This window comes from Callospermophilus lateralis, chromosome 5, assembly GCF_048772815.1.
Source record: "Callospermophilus lateralis isolate mCalLat2 chromosome 5, mCalLat2.hap1, whole genome shotgun sequence".
Classification (NCBI taxonomy): domain Eukaryota; kingdom Metazoa; phylum Chordata; class Mammalia; order Rodentia; family Sciuridae; genus Callospermophilus; species Callospermophilus lateralis.
Genome location: NC_135309.1, coordinates 148,036,014 through 148,055,191, shown reverse-complemented (window position 1 = coordinate 148,055,191; position 19,178 = coordinate 148,036,014). Strand labels below are relative to the sequence as shown.

General features: G+C 36.6%; 1 protein-coding gene across 3 annotated transcripts in view; it reads left to right on the top strand.

Moving 5' to 3' along the window:
- The window catches only part of Lifr (LIF receptor subunit alpha), a 73,910-nt gene that overhangs the window by 44,847 nt on the left and 9,885 nt on the right, over positions 1-19,178 (top strand). For all 3 annotated transcript variants that reach the window (XM_077109489.1, XM_076857393.2, XM_076857394.2), the window contains 10 exons: positions 2,236-2,365; positions 2,718-2,887; positions 7,741-7,886; positions 9,038-9,200; positions 9,509-9,579; positions 10,877-11,090; positions 13,282-13,461; positions 14,882-14,983; positions 15,575-15,742; positions 18,506-18,667. In XM_077109489.1, the coding sequence (XP_076965604.1) occupies positions 2,236-2,365; positions 2,718-2,887; positions 7,741-7,886; positions 9,038-9,200; positions 9,509-9,579; positions 10,877-11,090; positions 13,282-13,461; positions 14,882-14,983; positions 15,575-15,742; positions 18,506-18,667 (1,506 nt within the window). The remainder of the gene's footprint in view (positions 1-2,235; positions 2,366-2,717; positions 2,888-7,740; positions 7,887-9,037; positions 9,201-9,508; positions 9,580-10,876; positions 11,091-13,281; positions 13,462-14,881; positions 14,984-15,574; positions 15,743-18,505; positions 18,668-19,178) is intronic.

The following is a 19,178-nucleotide window of genomic DNA, read 5'->3' as shown; positions in this document are numbered from 1 at the left end:
AGTGACATGCTTGCTCCTACAATCTAAAATTCTATATTTCTAGAAGTTGTGGTGGTGGACTATCCTACCTAAGTGGCTTGGGTTGTGTGTTCGGAATTTTTAGTTTTGACTTTAGGGATTTTTCTGCTTCCTCCCTGTGGCATCACCTCCAGAAGCAATTCCTTTTTTTTCCCTGCATTTGGAATAATCAGTCCTTGAGTTTCATGTAAGGTCTCATGAATAAAGTTGTGAAATGGATCGAACAGATTTTATGATGATTCTTTAGACTGCTTAGTGATATTTCTTTTACTCGTTTATGAATTTTGTGACAAATCACATTCGGATGCTGATGTAGAGTCCCAAGGGAACAGCAAGATTAGGTGCATTTTTCAATTCATGGTGAGCCTTACTCTCTTTTTATCTTCCCAGTAGTACATTTTGAAATTCCAGGGAAACTGAGGTTCTATCCAGTTATAATTTTTATAAAATTATGCTTTCTTTTCCAAGGGAACTTTAGGAATTACTTGCAACATTTCTCACAAATGATCTTGGTGTCTAGGATGAAAACCTTTGATAAATGCAGTGAAATTGCTTGATAAGAGATAACAAAAAGTGAGCCGTACACTTAGAAGTATGAATGAAAGGTTGAAACTTTAAAAAGATGAGAATATGTACTTTTTCCACTTTCCACTGGTGTTATTTCAGACAGTGTTTTAATCTTTTACCTTAATAAGCCCTTTTAGTTCATAATTTAACCTTCATTTATAACATCTGATGGTTGAAATATTGTTTGGTATTTGCCAGCTCAGAGCCAGTTGTAGCATTTCCCTCTGGGGTAGCCCTGCAAAACCTATCAGAACAGGTTTTGTTGTAAATTAGGGATCAAGATTTAGTTATTTTCTTTCCCCTATGGATTGCCTTTTAACCCAAATTTATTAAAAAGAATTTTATAATCATCTTGATAAAGTCCCCATGAACACACATAGACAATCAAAAACTGCTAGAATTTTTATTGGAATTACATTAAATATACAGATTAATTCAGGAGAATTTTAATTTTTACAACATTGAGTTTTCTAAATCATGAACATGGTATCTCTATATTTGTTGATTTATCTTAATGACATTAAATCCTATATCTTTTGCTAAATTTATTTCTATATGCTTGATGTATTCTACTAGAAGTAGCTTTGTTTTTAAGTTTTCATTTTATGTTTGCTGGTATATAAAAATACTTTTACCTAACTGCATTTGATTCTTTTATAAATTTACTCCTTCTGTCTTTCCTTCTGTTTCTTTTTAGTTACATTATTTGAATTTTTAGTATTTCAACTTAATATGTATACTAAATACTAGAATAGCATTTTAAATACATTCTAGATTTTTGGTGTGTGATTAAGTTGTTGAAAGTTTGACCTTACACTTAAAACAACTTTTGAATAGACGGTCAGTATTCAATTGTTAAACTTTCAATAAGCACTCATTAGTCCTCTTAATGTTAAAATGTCATCAAAGGACTTTATTCTTATCTCTATGAAAAATATGTAAATTTTTCTAATTTAGGTTAATAAACTAAAAAACTTTTAAAATTTTGTTTTTTAAAAAAATAAAATTATTTTACAGAATATTTTTAACAATAGGTAGTGTTTTTTAAAAACACTTTCACCTGAAGTGACAATAGGAAATATCAGTTTCTGTCTGTTTGGTGAAACACAATTATAGAAATATCCATTTCTGTAATACCTAATGTCAGACTATAGCATTTTTATTTATCACTGTAACATTCTCACAAAACAAACAAAACTGCCTTTTTTCCTTTTCTAGTCCTGCCCCAGCAAAACCAGGAGAACAATTTTTATAACATGACTTAGGGTGACTTTTAATGTACTTAGTACTTCTTTTCAGTTCACAATATACAGATGATAAATGATGATAATTTAATTTTTCCTAACTTGTTGGATACATATTTCTTTGAGAATTTTGGTAAGCTCTGAAATAGGATTTAAGGAAAAAAGTGATGATTTTGTTGAGAATTTCTGAATGAAGAGGCACTTTTTGGTTTACCTTAATCCATCACTTCTCATGTTACAGCAGGATGAAGATTCCTGTATTGTTCAGTTGTAAAATGAAAATAGTAAATTATTTATTTTTTAAGGAAATAGTGTGCACTATGTCATTAACATATTATAGAACATTACATTTTCATCAAAAAATATATGTAATTGTATGTAATACTTTTTTTCCTCTTTCTGTTAGATCCACCTGATAGTCCCCAAAATCTGAACTGTGAGACACATGATTTAAAAGAGATTATATGTAGCTGGAATCCAGGAAGACCGACAGCGTTGGTGGGCCCTCGAAATACCAGTTACACTTTATTTGAAAGGTAATGGTAGGATGTCATCTGGTGGATGTGACATAGGGAAGTGTTCTGTTTTATTCCTGTTGTGAGCAAGATATGAAACTGAATATGCCATATAAAATTGTATGTACTGTAAAAACTGTAGCATAACCACATATAGATTCAATGTCATGTCTCTTAAAGTCTAGATGGAAGGACCCCCAGATGTGATCAGTTTTTTCCTGGGTTATTTGGCCAATTATTTCCTATAATATACACAGCTTCTCTGAGTGTATAATATATCCTTAATTAGAAAAATAAACTTTATGTAAAGAATAATTATTAGAAACTTGCTTATTCATTTTTTCCTGCAATATTTATCTCTTTTAATTTATAGTTTTTCAGGAAAATATGTTAAATTTAAAAGAGTTGAAGCACTTACAAATGAAAACTATCAGTTACTCTTCCAAATGCTTCCAAATCAAGAAATATATAATTTTACTCTGAATGCTCGCAATCCTCTGGGGCGATCGGCATCTTCAATATTAGTTAACATAACTGAAAGAGGTAAGCTATGGCATCAACCAGTGTCTTAAAAATAATTAAGAAGTAGTGAAGTGCCTTGGTGTTAACAAAAATGCTTCTAGGGATTACCAATTATTTAGAGTTCCTCAATTTTACAATTTTATATTTTAAGAGCTTTAAAATTAATAATTTCTCACTTTACACGTAATTAACTTTAAATATAAATTTGAATTAGTCATTTTAAATAAAACCTAGTTTTGTCTAAGAGTTCTTGATTTATGAAAAGTTGTTTGCCCAATTTTTAAAAACTTTTATTTTAAAATAATTTTTGGCTCACAGGTTGTTGCAAAATTAATGAGTTAGAACCTTCCGAAACTTTCTCCTGACTTTCCCTAGTGGTGGCATATTACATAACCAGTACAATATCAAAATTAGGAATTCAACACAGGTATAATACTCTTACGTAGACCACCGAACTAGACTACTCACCTTGTGCAGTTTTTATGTTATTTATTTATCTGTGTGTGGGGGGGGTGGGGGAATCTGTGGCAGTTTATCCCTGTAAAGCTTCAGGTAACCACCATCCCAGTGAAGATTCAGAACTGCTCTGACACTACAAAGACCTTTCATGTACACACACAAACACTTGGCATCCCTGTCCTTTACAACAGCTGACTGTTCTTTATCTCAGTTTTGTCATTTTGAGAGTGTTATAAAAGTGAAATAATACAGAGTGTAACCTTTTGAAGTTGGCTTTTTTTTTTTTTTTACTAAGGATTAGAGTTAAATCCTGGAGATTCATCCACATAGTTTTGTTATCAATAGTGATGATTTCTGAATTTTTACCATCCCTATGAATAGATAGCTTAAAATAGACATAAATTATTGATGTTGGCATTCATTCCTGAGGTCACTCCATGTGCATTAGCTCCATGCCAGGTATATAATCTGCTGAGCAGGGCACAGAGACCTTCTTTTAGGGACTTACAGTCAGGGGAGAAAGGACTTCAATCAAGTGCATTATCAGATAGCTTGGATGGTGACGGGGACGATCCTGTTGCCTTATTTGCAAATATGAGTCAGATTTATTCATTATTTCTTCCTGTCACTTTTATTTCCTGATTCCTTCCATGATTGAAAGGCTACATTTTGGAGTTGAATGGTAGTGTTTGTATTTGTTTGCCTTTTGTCATTGCAACCTTATATCCCACATAATTCTTTCCCACCACTCTTGTTGGCCTATATGTGATCATCACCATGATGTGTGAGGTTCTCACTGTGCCTTCATTTCTGCCAAAACCCCATCCTGAAAGGTTTTCTACATCTCTTCTGCCGGTTTTACTCAAACACTCCATGTGAAGCTCACCTTATATCCTACCTTCTCTGTAAGACTTCTCCTTCTGTTGTACATTTAAATCCCTGTGGCTCCTGACTTTTGTACCATGCATCTAGGGCCTACCATTTTTGCTCTTGTCAGTTTTTGTTTGTTTGTTTGTTTATCATCCTCCCATGATGTACATTAGAAATTCCTTAAAGGTAGAGACTGACCTTACCAGCTTTTAGTATCCTCAACACCAGCTGAAGAACCTTGAGTGTGCTTGGTGATTAAAAAAACGTTGATAATAATGTCAGCAGCAGAAGTGAAATTTAAGCAGAAAAAGTGAAAATTATGCAGAAGTGAAATTTATTATAATTTCAAGCCATGAAATTGAAGATGCTGTCAAAAGCCTACCAAAAAAGAAAAGCTCACAGGACCAAATGGATTCTCAGCCAAGTGCTACCAGACCTTCAAAGAAGAATGAACACCAATCCTTTTCAAATTATTACAAGAAATAGAAAAGGAGGGAACCCTTCTAAACTCATTCTATGAAGTTAGTATCACCCTAACACCCAAACCAAAGACATAGCAAGGAAAGAAAACTTCAGACCAATATCCCTAATAAACATAGATGCAAAAATTCTTAAGAAAAATCTGGCAAACCACATACAAAAACATATTAAAAAGATAGTGTACCATGACCAAGTCGGTTTCATTCCGGGGGTGCAAAATTGGTTCAGCATATGGAAGTCAATAAATGTAATTCATCACGTCAATAGATTTAAAGACAAGAATCATGATTATCTCAATAGATGCAGAAAAAGCACCTGACAAAATACAACACTCCTTTATGTTCAAAACATCAAAAAACAAAACAACAGCAAAAAAACAGGGATAGTAGGAATATACCTCAACATTCTAAAAACTATATATGCTAAACTAAAGGCCTCTAAAAACTGGAACAAGTTAGGGATGCCCTCTTTCACCACTTCCATTCAACATAGTCCTTGAAATCCTTACCAGAACAATTGGGAGGGAAAAAAAGGATTCAAATGGGAAAAGAAGAACTCAAACTCTCCCTATTTGCTGGTGACATTAATCTATATATAGAAGACCTAAAAAAAACTCCACCAGAAAACTTCTAGAACTCATAAATGAATTTATCAATGTAGCAGAATACAAAATCAACACCCCATAAAACAGTAGCATTCCTATACGTCAATCATGAATCCACTGAAAGAAAAATTAGTAAAACTATTCCATTCACAACAGCCTTAAAAAAAATACTTGGGAATCAATCTAACAAAAGAGGTGAAAGACCTCTACAATGGAAACTACAGAACACTAAAGAAAGAAATTGAAGAAGACCTTAGAAGATGAAACCATCTCCCATGTTCTTGGTTAGGCAGAATTTATATAATCAAAATGGGTATACTACCAAAAGTGTTATACAGATTTAATAACAACTCCTATAAAAATTCCAATAACATTCTTCATAGAAATAGAAAAAGCAGTCATGAAATTCATTTGGAAAAACACAAGAGTTCTAGAATAGCCAAAGCAGTCCTTAGTGAGAAAAGGGAATTAGGAGGTATCACAGTACGTGACCTTAAATTATATTACAGAACTACATTAACAATGCAGCATGGTATTGGCACAAAAACAGACATGTAGAGCAGAGATTCAGAATAGAAGACACAGAGACAAACCCACATAAATACAGTTATCCTAAACAAACGATAAATAAGCAGGAGAAAAGATAGTCTTATCAACAGATGGTGCTGGGAAAACCGGAACTCATATGTAGCAGAATGAAATCGAACCCCTATCTCTCACCCTGTACAAAACTCAACTCAAGGTGAATCAAGGACCTAGGCCTTAGACCAGAGTCCTGTGCCTAATAGAAGAAAATGTAGGTCCAGCTCTCCATCATATCAGCTTAGAAACTGACTTCCTCAACAAGACTGCTAAAGCACAAGAAGGAAAATCAAGGATCAATAAATGGGATGGTATCAAACTCAAAAGCTTCTTCATAGCAAAGCAAACAATCAAGAAATTGAAGAGAGCCTTCAAAATGGGAGGAAATCTTTACCATCTGTAATCATATAGAGCATTGATCTCCAGGATATATAAAGAACTCACAAAAACTGAACACTAAAACAAACAAACAAACATAAAAACAAAATGTCCCAGTCAATGAATGGGCAAAAGAACTGAACAGACACTTCACAGAAAAAGAAATACAAATGGTCAAAAAATATATGAAAAAATGTTCCACGTCTGTAACAATTAGATAAATGCAAATTTAAACTATACCAAGATTCCATCTCACTCCAGTCAGAATGTCAATTACCAAAAACACAAGTAACAATAAATGTTGGTGAGGATGTGGGGAACAAAGTTTCACTCATACACTGTTGGTGGGAATACAAATTGGTGCAACCACTCTGGAAAGCAGTATGGAGATTCCTCAGGAAACTTTGAATGGAACCACTCCTTGACCCAGTTAGCACACTTCTCGGTTTATACCCAAAGGTTTTAAAATCAGCATACTATAGTGAAACTGCCACATCAGTGTTTATAGCAGCTCAATTCACAATAGCCTAGGTGCTCTTCAACAGATGAATAGATAAAGAAAATGTGGTGTATATACACAATGGAATATTTCTCAGCCTTAAAGAAGAATGAAATGATGGCATTTGTCAGTAAATGGATGGGACTAGAGACTACCATGCTAAGTGAAATATGCCAATCCCCAAAAACCAAAGGCCGAATGTTTTCTGATATGTGGATACTGACACATGTAAGGTGGGAAGGGAAAGAAGAATAGAAATTCATTAGATTAGACAGGGGAATGAAGGGAAGGGAAAAGAATAGGAGAGACAGTAGAATGAATCAGACATAACTTTCCAGTGTACATGTATGAATATATGACCAGTGAAACTCCTCATCATGTACAACTGCAAGAATGGGATCCTGATTAGAATAAGTTATACTCTGTGTATGTGTAATATGTCAGAATATGCTTTACTGTCATTTATGTATAAAAAGAACAAATTTTTAAAAATAAGGAAAATAATATGCACAATCAGGCTGATGTAAACACTACCATTTCTCCTTTCCAAATGTGTGCATTCTAGAAATGGTAAAATAAGTTACTGGACCTCAGGAATTTATTTCGTTGTAAATTGTATGGAACATATTATTTGGAATTTTTTTTTTTGCATGATTGTTTTCACTTTTATTCTATTTTCTTTTAAACTTACCCCCGTCCCCATACTGGGCTTTGATCTCTTAAACTTTTTAGATGATATGTGAGCTAACTCAAGTCAGACTTCTTTTGAGAAAAAAGAAAAAAACAAAAAATCCACTTTTTAAAAGCTAACATTTTTTTTTCTTCTTCAAAAAAGAAAGTTAGTTTGTGGATCCCACAGATGCCGCGTAGAATATTGTTCTTCAGCACTAATGATACCTCCTGGATTTTTGTTTTCTTTGGTTCTTGTTTGCATATTTGGAGATAGTGGTGATACTTTCTTTAAGCAAATGTTTAAGGGAGTATTAAAATTTCTGTTTACAGTTTCTCCCCATACTCCTACTTCATTCAAAGTGAAGGATATTAATTCAACAGCTGTTACACTTTTTTGGCATTTACCAGGCAACTTTGCAAAGATTAATCTGTTATGTGAAATTGAAATTAATAAAGCTAATTCAGCACAAGACTTGGTAAGTAAGATTTGTCTCCAAACATCCCTTTTGGTTATTCTGGGTAAAACACTTAGTATTTAAAGAAAAGTAAGTAAATTGATATGTGCAAGCACTCAGATTACAGTTATTTTCTAAGAACCAAGAAAGACATTACATATCAGTATATTATTAATACTCTATTTAGTTTACAAAAGCAATTATAATGCTGGGTATTATAGAATGGCAAGTTTAGCTTTACTACTCAGAATGCTCCCAGGTAGCACCTGCCATGTAGCTGGTGCTCAACGAGTTTGTGAGTGAATCAATAGTTTTTGTTGTAGACTTTAGTTTCGGTTAATGAACTAATTGGCACCAAGAATAAAAGTGATTTTTTTAAATTGAAAAGTGCAACAATGGGACCAAATCATAATTGGTAATTATAAGTCAAAACATGACTTTTCAGTACATGTTAAGTATTTAGGTTGACTTTTCTATCTTGTAATTTGGGTTAAATTTAAAATGACTAATGTTATACTTAAATATTCACTGGTTTCTAGAAATTCTGTCAAAAGGACAAAATGTATTCTGAAAATCTTCCTTGTAATTAGTGCAGAGGCTTTCTTGAGGCGTGCAGATTCCAAAATTTGTTTAGAACTACTTCATTTAAATTTTACTGGTTTAGTTTAAATAAGTTGTTGCAGGACTATTTATAGGATGGCTGGTGCCATAATAGAGGTCCTAAGTGACACAGAAACAGAGATGCATAAAAGTCAATGTCTGCTTCCAGGAAGCTTTCAAATACCTTCTGAATGATACTATTTAATCCTCAGGATCACCTCAGACTAGTGATTGCATGGTCACTAGTCATTGACTCATTATCACAACTTGCATCTGCTACACAACTTAATTAACCATTATAGCTTAGATCCAGTATTCAGATTTAAAAGACACCACAATATTTTATTGCTACAGTGTAGCATAATTTCATTGACTTGACATTTCATGAGAATTAATGCTATAGTAGATTAACTCTATTTGGTATTATAATTGCAAACTGTTATGGCCTTTTTGAGTCAATATAGGTTATAAATATAGGAGGTTTCTTACAAAAAAATCTGTGTATATGAGTACATAGATGCATTCATACACACATGGCATATACATGTACCTGTTTATTTGTTTTCAAAAAGCGGAATGTCACAATCAAAGGAGTAGAAAATTCAAGTTATCTGGTTGCTGTGGACAAATTAAATCCATATACTATATATACCTTTCGGATTCGTTGTTCTGCTGAAACTTTCTGGAAATGGAGCAAATGGAGCAATGAGAAAAAACATTTGACCACAGAAGCCAGTAAGTTAATGAAGAGGCTTGTGACTGCTTATGATTTGGGGGAGATGGGAAGATGTGAGAGAGGCACCCAGGGACCACTCACAGACAACCTTAAGGGTGATTTGAACCTCCGAGGCCTTGTGTTTTATAGAAGTTGAGAATTTAGGTCTTCTGTTTCTTTTTCTAAGTAGATGCTACTGAACTGCCTCACATTATATTGAAATTTCCAAATATCTTACAAAGAAATGCAAGCACCACCGCCTCAGTTATATCATCCACTGATGTACACAAGGCCTCTTCAAATACTAAATTTTAAATCTTCTTCCTAGTTCCTTCAAAGGGACCAGATACTTGGAGAGAATGGAGTTCTGATGGAAAAAACCTAATAATCTACTGGAAGGTAAATATCTAATTTAAATAGCCTTATTATGCTCGCATGTGTAACTTGCATATGATACTTTGGCTGTCAAGGGGCCAAGACTTCCAAGATTGGCTAAGTTGGCAGCATTGCTGAGATCTAACCTGGCTCCTGAGACTCCCGGGCTCCTCATTCACTCCTAATTCACCAGGATCCTTGTATTGAGGATCCTCTGTCTCCGTTCTGAGCTCTCTTGACTCTCATTTTATGAGGTCTGTAAAGAACCTAAGAATTTCTCCTTTGTTTTAGTCAGAAACTTATAGCCATAAACCATAGAGTCCCAAGTGTGGGTTACATTTTTGTTTTATGAGCAGTGGATCCCAAACAGTGCCATATAAATTTGTGCAGTTGTTTCAGAAGCAGTTTGAACAGTTGAAGTGAAGTTTGAAGTTCATTTCTTTTTTAAGTCAACTTTTGGGAATCCATGTTGAAGAATTAATGAAATATGAAAAAGGAAAAAAATATGGTACAAAGACATTCAATAAAATGTTATTTGTGAAAAAGTGGGAACAACTTAAATTCCATTTGTTTAAGAAATATTCAGATATTCTGGTGAAAATGTTACATGAAATATAAAGCCATTAAAATGTGTGTAATTATTAATATAGACAAGAAAAATGAAAAAAGTATAAAATTGTGTAGTATGATTAGAATCATATTTAAGGGAACTTCTTTTCAGTTCATATGGCAGACTTGAAATTAAGATAAGTTACACCATTTAATAACATCATCACAAGTCATGCTGGGGTCATTAATTAAAAAAATAACAATAAATAAAACTCTACACCTAGAAAAATACCTTAAAAGAGAGATTAAAATACAAGAGTATCCAAAAGGTGGGAATGTAGGAGATTTTTTTCTTTGCATTTTTTATGTATTTTCCAGTTTTCTGTAGTGAACATGAACTAGTTTAAAATGAGAAAACAGTGCATAATACCACAATTTTTAATGTTTTTTATAGAACAATGCCTCTGACACTTTAAAATTTTCCTTCTGAAATTGTGAAGATAAATACAGTTTTGTATTTACTCAATTTTTGAATTTCTGGGAGCTTGTAATACTTAGAGTAGGGATGGATGGCTTTTGCTTCAGTATCACTTTTTCTGATATAGCCGGCTCTTAGTGGACTGGAAACCTGTTTCATGGTCGTGACCACTTTGTCTTTTCTAATGTGACTCTGTTATGTGATCACATCATCCACTTTAGACTTGACGACCTTGCCTCATTGCAGCTGCTTTTTGCAAGTATTTACTAACAATTTATTTTTCTGTTTTCTTAGCCTTTACCCATTAATGAAGCTAATGGAAAAATACTTTCCTATAATGTATCATGTTCATCAAATGAAGAAACACAATCCCTTTCTGAGATCCCTGATCCTCAACACAAAGCAGAAATACAACTTGATAAAAATGACTACATCATCAGTGTGGTGGCAAAAAATTCAGTTGGTTCATCTCCACCTTCTAAAATCCCTAGTATGGAAATCCCAAATGGTAAGTACTTAAGACAACTTGGTAAACAGGAAAATAAAGTAAAAAATGTTTATGTTACTTGCTCCTATGTAATGTCAATAGTCTTCTCATATGCTTTGCTGCTTTGCTTTGCTGATATAATATATATACACACACACACATATATCATGTATGGAGGAACAAGCAGATTAATGTCTAATATTCATTGAGAGCAGTCATTAGTATTGACTTGAAGCATTGTACACTTATAAAATTATTACAGTTTCCACTTTATCACATAATGTTAAGAATTATGGTTATAGATAGTACTCTCATTAAGAAATAATTTTAACTTTGTATTCAAACACTGTTTTCAAATCTCTCTCCAAGATGACAGGAGCCTATTCTGTCAGCCAGGCTGTTTTACAAACTATCAGGCAGAAGAAGAATATTCGTTTTAATTGGTAATTTTGTTGATAAGAAAGTCTTCCTAAAGTCTAAATTAGATCTTTAATACAGGCTTTGGGGAAAGACAAAAAAAAAAAAAAAAAACCAACAACTGTAGTGAAATTTAAAAATTATAAGTGTCTTCCTTTAAATTTTACTGTACTCCTCCTTAGCTTCTACCTGGACAGCTTTTTGAGTCACGGTTTTAAATTACCATTCCACCTCTTTTTCCAGTGAACCTCTTCCAACTGATTTTCTGTCCCCCTTCTGCTGTGCTGCCCCATGTGGGAGCACCTTTTTCTAGTACCCACTCCTAGAGGAAGGACAGCAGGGTCCAGTCAGGGTCCGCCCAGTGTCGTTCCAACACTGGCTCCTTTCTTAGCCGGTAGGAGGAAGGAGGAAGGACTAGGGAAAGCACAGCACATTTCAGAGACATAAAACTGAGCTGGCCTGAGCTAACAGGACGGGCTGCAGAGGGTCTCAGGGAGTGGTGTGGCATATACCAGGAGGTTAGGTCAGGACAGGCTGGCTACTGCCTCGCCGCCCCCACAGGGGAGCTCTGTGAACCTGCCTGAGAAGATAACCTGCTGATTTTGATCTTTTGTCTCACCCTTACCACCAGAGGCCACAGCTGTGTTGTCCCGTAACTCAGAAGCTCTAATCCTACCTGTTCCATGTGTCTTTAGAAAGAGAGTTCACAGGGCTAACTGGTCTGGTCATCAGCCCCCAGAGAATGCCACAGCCCCTGAGCCCCCATTGCTCCCAAGGGCCCCTTCCAGACTCAGCCACCTCAGGGCAGGTTCAGTTGTGCCTTTGAATCACACTGGGCCAAAAACCTGGTGTCTGTCCAAAGCCGTCTATATTCTAAGCCAGTTTGTTGCCTTATGTTCAGCAGTGGCTCCTTTATGAATGTAAATACGTTCGAAGATTTTCTTTGTGTTTTTTTTTCCCCCCACTAAATCCTTAAATCAGTTCAGAAATCACTTTTTTTCTCCTGTTACTGTGGGAAACTTCCCTCTCCCTTCGATTACATTGCCCTGCACCCCCCTGTCCCATCCCTCATCTAGGCACAGATTTGGCAGAAGTCTAAACCAGGGCACCCACAGGGCCCCTAGTGCTATCCCTTGGGTCCCTGCCTCTGCCATGCATGCCTCAGTCTTCCAGGGGTCGCTGTGGAGGCTGGCCCACTGCCCAGCCACTGTCCCTTCCACATCTTCACCACACCAGTACATTCCTCCTCCCCACCCTGCTCCTGGTCAGCCAGAGTGCCCTCAGCCCAGCTCTGGGATCAAAGCTTCCTGGAAAGGAGGACGAGGGGCTTGGCCACCCACTCTTTTCATGATGGGTCCGTTCTGCATACTGTGCTGGGGCTGCTCTCTGGGAATCACATTGCATTCAGAGAGGTTGATTAGAATGGGGGTGCCCCCTGGTGTCCTTTACCAGCCTCCTGCCTCTCTTCCTCATCTTGAGTGGCCACGGCGCTTCCCCTCCAGTGCTCATCCCCATCAGCCCCCTTCTTCTGACTCTGGGTCTTCCCACCCCAATACATCCCTGCTTAATTGTTGGTGCTTTTTAACCTTTTCCAGCTGCAATACTAATCTTTGTGTACAGGTAAGTGCTGTAAATGTTAAATAAATAGAATGAAGCATCACTTCTAATCTTTATGCTTAACATTTATCTAGCGTGAGCACTGTTTTGTAATCTTGTGTACACTGAAGTTTATTTTCATGAGGTATGCTTTACAATCTTGTTTTTAATGCCAGTAAAATATCATTCTTTGTTGAAGATGATCTCAAAGTAGAGCAGGCTGTTGGAATAGGAAAGAAGATTCTCCTCACCTGGCATCATGACCCCAATATGACTTGTGACTATGTTATTAAATGGTGTAACTCATCTCGGTCAGATCCCTGCCTTATGGACTGGAAAAAGATTCCTTCAAACAGCACTGAGACCATAATAGAATCTGGTAAGATGAATTAGTGTCTCTCAAAGTTCTTAAAAATATTTTTCAATACAGAAGCAATACAGGAGACCAGGGCCAGTGCAGCCAGCATTTTCCTTTTACCAGTGGGAAGATGGGAACTGGTTTAGCTCTACTGGAATGTGGTTTGTGGCGATATGGATGGATGTGAGAGGATTCTAACTCTGTGATCTAGTAATTACTTGTCTTGGAATTTATTCTAAGAAATAATTAGAGAACAACTCATTTGTATCTAACAGTGTTCTCTACCACAGTATTTGTAATTATGAAAAATTGAAAACAACCCAAATAGCAGACAGTGTCTTTGGAGGTTGGTCCCCCTGCCCAGCCTCCGTAGGACATCAGGGGGACAGTTTAACCCCCACTCAGTAAATATTGGTGACCACAGGCTTAACCTGCCTTGTCCTTTGGAACTGGAGTCCCTTCCTCATGGTCACGCCTGAGTGGCTGGTGAGCAGTGTGGTACTTTCCCTGGGGATATGGAGCACGTAGCTTGTCACCAGTGATGCTCCCTGGCCATCCCCTCCCCTGGCTGTCCCTCGAATGTTGGCAGTGCACATGAGAGCAAGTGGTGTGCAGGTCACTTTTCTCCTGGGAGTGCATTCTGTGGCTTCAGGGTTCTCACTGTCAGCTGTATGGTTTTAGAGGTTGATCATCTCACTTTTGAGTCTGTAGACCACTGGTGTTCTGTGAGCACATGATTAAAGAATTAACTTATTAAGTATGTTAGAATAATTGTGTCCCGAACATTGAATGCAATTCTTACTCTACCATTTCTCCCCAAGCACTGTCTTCCCTAATGAGCCCTAATTGTTCCTCAAGACTCTGTTCAAACATCACTTCAGTGGCTTTTTCTGATCCTGGACTCCTTTGGTCTCTCACTTAAGGTCACACAGCATAGTATCTACAGTACAGAGCAACACACTTTATTATGGTTACCCTGTTCTGTGTCTTCCCACCACTACCACCTTCTCCCACCAGGGACTTTGTTTTGTCACTTTCATGCTGCTCACATTATGCACATTGCATTGGGATCCAGGCAGCATTTTAAATGTGATTTTAGGGTTGAAATTGAGATACCTCCCTGTATGTGTGTGGAGTTAACTCACCTGGGGACACTTAACGACAGTGTTGCAAAGAGGAACAGGCCTGGTTCCGTTTAACACCAAAGCTTCAAGGTAGAGTGGAGCTCATAGATTCTACTTCTTGGAGCACTGGTCGTCTTCAACCCAGAAATAACATCATGTAGGGAAAGGAGGGATTTATGGAAGGATGAGCACCTTGAGTGGGTTACTGACATGATCCTGGAATGAGTCTTAGGTTCTATGTTCTATATCTAAAATAGATATTCCTGGTAATTGTATGTGTGTATTTATGATACTTCACTAATCTGTTCATTCTATAGATCAGTTTCGACCTGGTATAAGATACAATTTTTTCCTGTATGGGTGCAGAAATCAAGGATATCAATTATTACGTTCTATAACTGGATACATAGAAGAATTGGGTAAGTGGGTAAGGATTTTTTTAGAGTTCAGGTAACATGAAAAATTACAACTCAGATGAGATTGAATTCCAAAAACAGATTGAATTAAGGTATTCAAGAAAGGAAAAATAATTCTTATGGTAAATTCAAAATTATTTATTTGGTTACTTGTTTTTTAATGTTTATATTTCACAATTTTATTATTGTCATTGAGAAAATTAAATGTTAGCTTGGATGTCAAAAATATTTTATTTCCATTTATATAAGTTTAAAAACTGTTAACTATCCAGGACTATCAATGAAGAAGGAAAATAAAATTTAATTATATTTGAGTATTCACTTAAATATTTTGTACAAATTGTTTCCCTAGGTATGTGTTTTGTGCAGAAGTTGCATTATAAGTTCTACCTTAGTTCCTATAAACCTAGTAGATAAATTTTGTGTTACTGTCACTGAAGGTTTATGGTTAAATAGAAAACACAGTTCTAATTTCCAAGTTTAGCTGGTTTTGAGGCCAGAAATCTCATGAACTATTACAGTCTTACTCCATATTGGCAAACTTTCCTTCAGCAACTGACTTCGTTGTTGTTTTTTTTTTTTTTTTTTTTACAGCTCCAATTGTTGCACCAAATTTTACAGTTGAAGATACATCTGCAGATTCCATATTAGTAAAATGGGAAGATATTCCTGTGGAAGAGCTTAGAGGCTTTTTAAGAGGGTATTTATTTTACTTTGAGAAAGGAGAAAGAGACACGTCTAAGAGGGGGAGTGTGGAATCAGGTAAGTAAATCCCTAGCATGACTGTAGTGTTTATCAGAAGTTGCCATTACCCACAAAGGAAAGAAAAGAAATGGGAAGAGAGAGCTACTTTGGTTTATCAAAACTGTCTGAAAAATAGGGAAATGAAAATGAAGTCATTTTATGGCTATGAGAGTTTCAAGACTTTAATATGCATAAATGGCATGTGTGGTCTTTTAGAAATCATTTAGGTCATTTACTCTGAAGTCTGTTAAAAGTCCCATAAGGACAGAGAGTTTATTAGCCTTGCATGATCCATAACATAGCATCTTATGAAACTTACTTAAGAGAAAAACCCAGGAATCCAGAGGCTTCAGAGCCCCACTGTAATCTGACAGGGAGCCATCAGCATGGTCAGCCTCATCCTTAGCCCAGCCATAATGTGCTAAGAAACTTAAAATTGGTTTGAGTGGAGTTGTGAGTAGCCTTTCAGTTTTAAAAAGTACCATCAGTCCTGGTCAGTTGGCAAGTGTCCAGCAAGAGTTCTCAAATTTATAAGTACTGAAATGTTTGTACAGATTGCTGGCTTTTTCCTGAGCTGTATTTCTATCGGGAGGCAGCCGTTTCTTATCCACCGATGCACAGCACAAGAGGATCGTCTTCTCAGTCTGAGAGCTTTTACTTCCATTAGGACCTCTCCTCAGAAGGAAACCCTTTTAATTATTTAAAGCCTGTCTGACAAGTAGAGAACAGCAGTGCTGCCCCAGGATGCTGACTGGCCATTGTCGGAGTCATTTCCGAGAGCTGCTGCAGTAATGTGCGCCCTCCCAGGTTGCTGACTTCTGCGATTCCTGACCCTTCAGGGTGCCCATGGACAAGGAAACCCTAACTAGGAGATTCTACAAATATCCAGAGCTGAATATAATTTTCCTCAAATGCTTATAAATTTTATACTTGACCAAGTTGAAACTAGCATCTGGATTTCCAGGTAGACATGGTGGGTTGTCACTTGAGTTAGAGAATAGAAGTCACAAAGCCAGAAGGAACAAGAGAATGCAGATGGCGAGACAACAGCCAAAAGGAGGATTCAGAAATGTTGGGGTGGGCACAGGCAGATGAATTAGATGAGCAGAGGATGCTAAATCTAAATTTAAATTAGTGGGCCACTATCATGGAGAAGCAATGCACTTGACCCTGCAGGACCAGGTGTTGGAAGCAAATAGGCCAAATCTGAGATGAATGGAAAGTTGATTGAAGGAAGTGTCCCAGAACTGCAGGACTGGGCTTATACACAAATAAAAGGGTATAACAAGTACATAGGAAGATAGCTAGGAATAGATGTATGCCAAGGTATATTGTAGTGAACCTCAGGTGCCTAATGCAGTCCTAAAAACAATCAGAGAAAATTGGGTTCCTTATAAGGGACCAGGGCTAAGACTCCAGAGTTCCCACACACAGATACTATGAGATTCCACAGTGGTGTCCTCAAAATATTGAGTGAAAATCATTTTCAATCATAGCTGTCTACTCTGCCAGTCTTCCCACCAATATGGGAGTAGATTGGGGACATTTCTGGACAAGAAATGCTGCAAGTGTGTACTTCCCCCATGCTACCTCACTCAGGAAACTGCTAAAAGAGTGTATTGCATTGGGAAGAGTGGGGAGTCCCAGGAAGCTGTAGAGGAGAGAAGGACAGGGAAGCCCAGAAGTCTTCAAGTCTAGAGCAGGAGCCAGGGAGGTGGCAGGGGAGATGTGAAACTAGAATTTTGTTAGACCACGTAGAAAATTGTATTGAGTATTCATTGGCGTACATGGGAAGAATTAGGAATTGGTACGTAGAAAATCAAACAAATTGAGGGGAGAAAGGCAGTAAGAAAGTAAGAAAACAGAAATGGAACTTTGTACCAAACGCTTTTTTATTTTTAGCAGTAACACATATTCATGAGATCATAATAATATCAACATTGAAATCACCAAATGTTGCAAAGTTTCTGTATGAATGATATGGTTGGGGAGATAGCAGTAGTTGAAAAGAGCTAAATCTTCATCTGTCTTTTTGGATGTGATATTGTCTAAAATTTAAAAGCTAGCAATCTAAGGTTATTTTAAAATATGAAGGTAAAAGAAACCCAAACATTTTGAAATGGTTATAGGTGGTGAGGGAAGGGGTCAGTAGGGAACTGACACATTTTGTTGTTAGCCATTTACTATTTAATTTTTTAAACTATCATCTTGCATTATTTTGGATGCTATTTTTAAAAATAGAATAAGTTTAAACAGTTATTCAAACTTCTTTTGAAATAATACAAAGACTTCCTCCTAGTCTCTTATTTTAAAATTCCCATAACACGGATCTTTTTTCAAAGTGGTTTGAAGTCATCTCAATTGATTTGCACTCCTTCCCTGTCCAGCCTCTGCTTCTGACTCACAGGCAGCATCAGCCCCGGTGGGTTTGGGTTGTGTGGTTTTCATAGTCTTAGTAATGGACAGGAAGTGACTTGTATTGATTGCCAGACGTACACCAGCCATTGTTCTAAAGGGTGTGTTTGAAACTTTACACAGTCCTGTGAGCAAGTCGTGATGTTCTGTTTTCAGAGTCAGAGACCCTCAAATTCAGAGTAGTTTGAACACAGTCCTGACTGGCAGAGGTGGAATTCGAATGTGGCTCGAGCTGGCTCCTGATCCTTGGCTGGGGGTAGCCAGCAGGCAGATTCACTTAAAGAGTGACTGGTGTGACTGGCATGTATAATCATGTATTAAAGATCGTGTAGAGATGAGTTAGAATGTTCTTCATTTTAAAAACAGGTCGTTCCGACATAAAGGTTAAGAATATTACTGACATATCCCAGAAGACACTGAGAATTGCTGATCTTCAGGGTAAAACAAGTTATCATCTGGTGTTGCGAGCCTATACAGATGGTGGCATGGGCCCAGAGAAGAGCATGTTTGTGGTGACAAAGGAAAATTGTAAGTCAAGTACTGACCTTGAAATGTCTTCCATGCTTCAGTGCATAGTGTTTCTAGCAATTTTTAGTCTGAAAAAAATTCTTTTCTCTCCTTTTAAAAAATAATTTTACTTTTTATTGCATTTTTACACTAGGATAAAAGGTTATAGGATAACCTCTCATTTATTCCTGTCAGTTATTTGAAGCTATTTCCAAATGGGTACCTAAGAAATTAATGAATTAGGGATACATCCAAAGTCTAAAAGTCCGAGTTCATATTGAATTTGTATAATTGTCAACCTGTTTAAATTTAACTGTCTGTAATTTTTAATACATCTAAGTGAAATAATAAGCTTTAAAAATGTTTGTACATCATATACCGTAGGCTTAGGCTCTACCTCTGAGAAGAGGATTAGAGTTCATGTTCAGCTCTTAAGTGAAGAGCTGTGAGGAGGCTGTGGTTCACCAAAGCGGTGCTTCTCAGCAGGGGGAGACTTTGCCCTGGAGGAGGCACTTCTTAGTGTCTGCGAGGT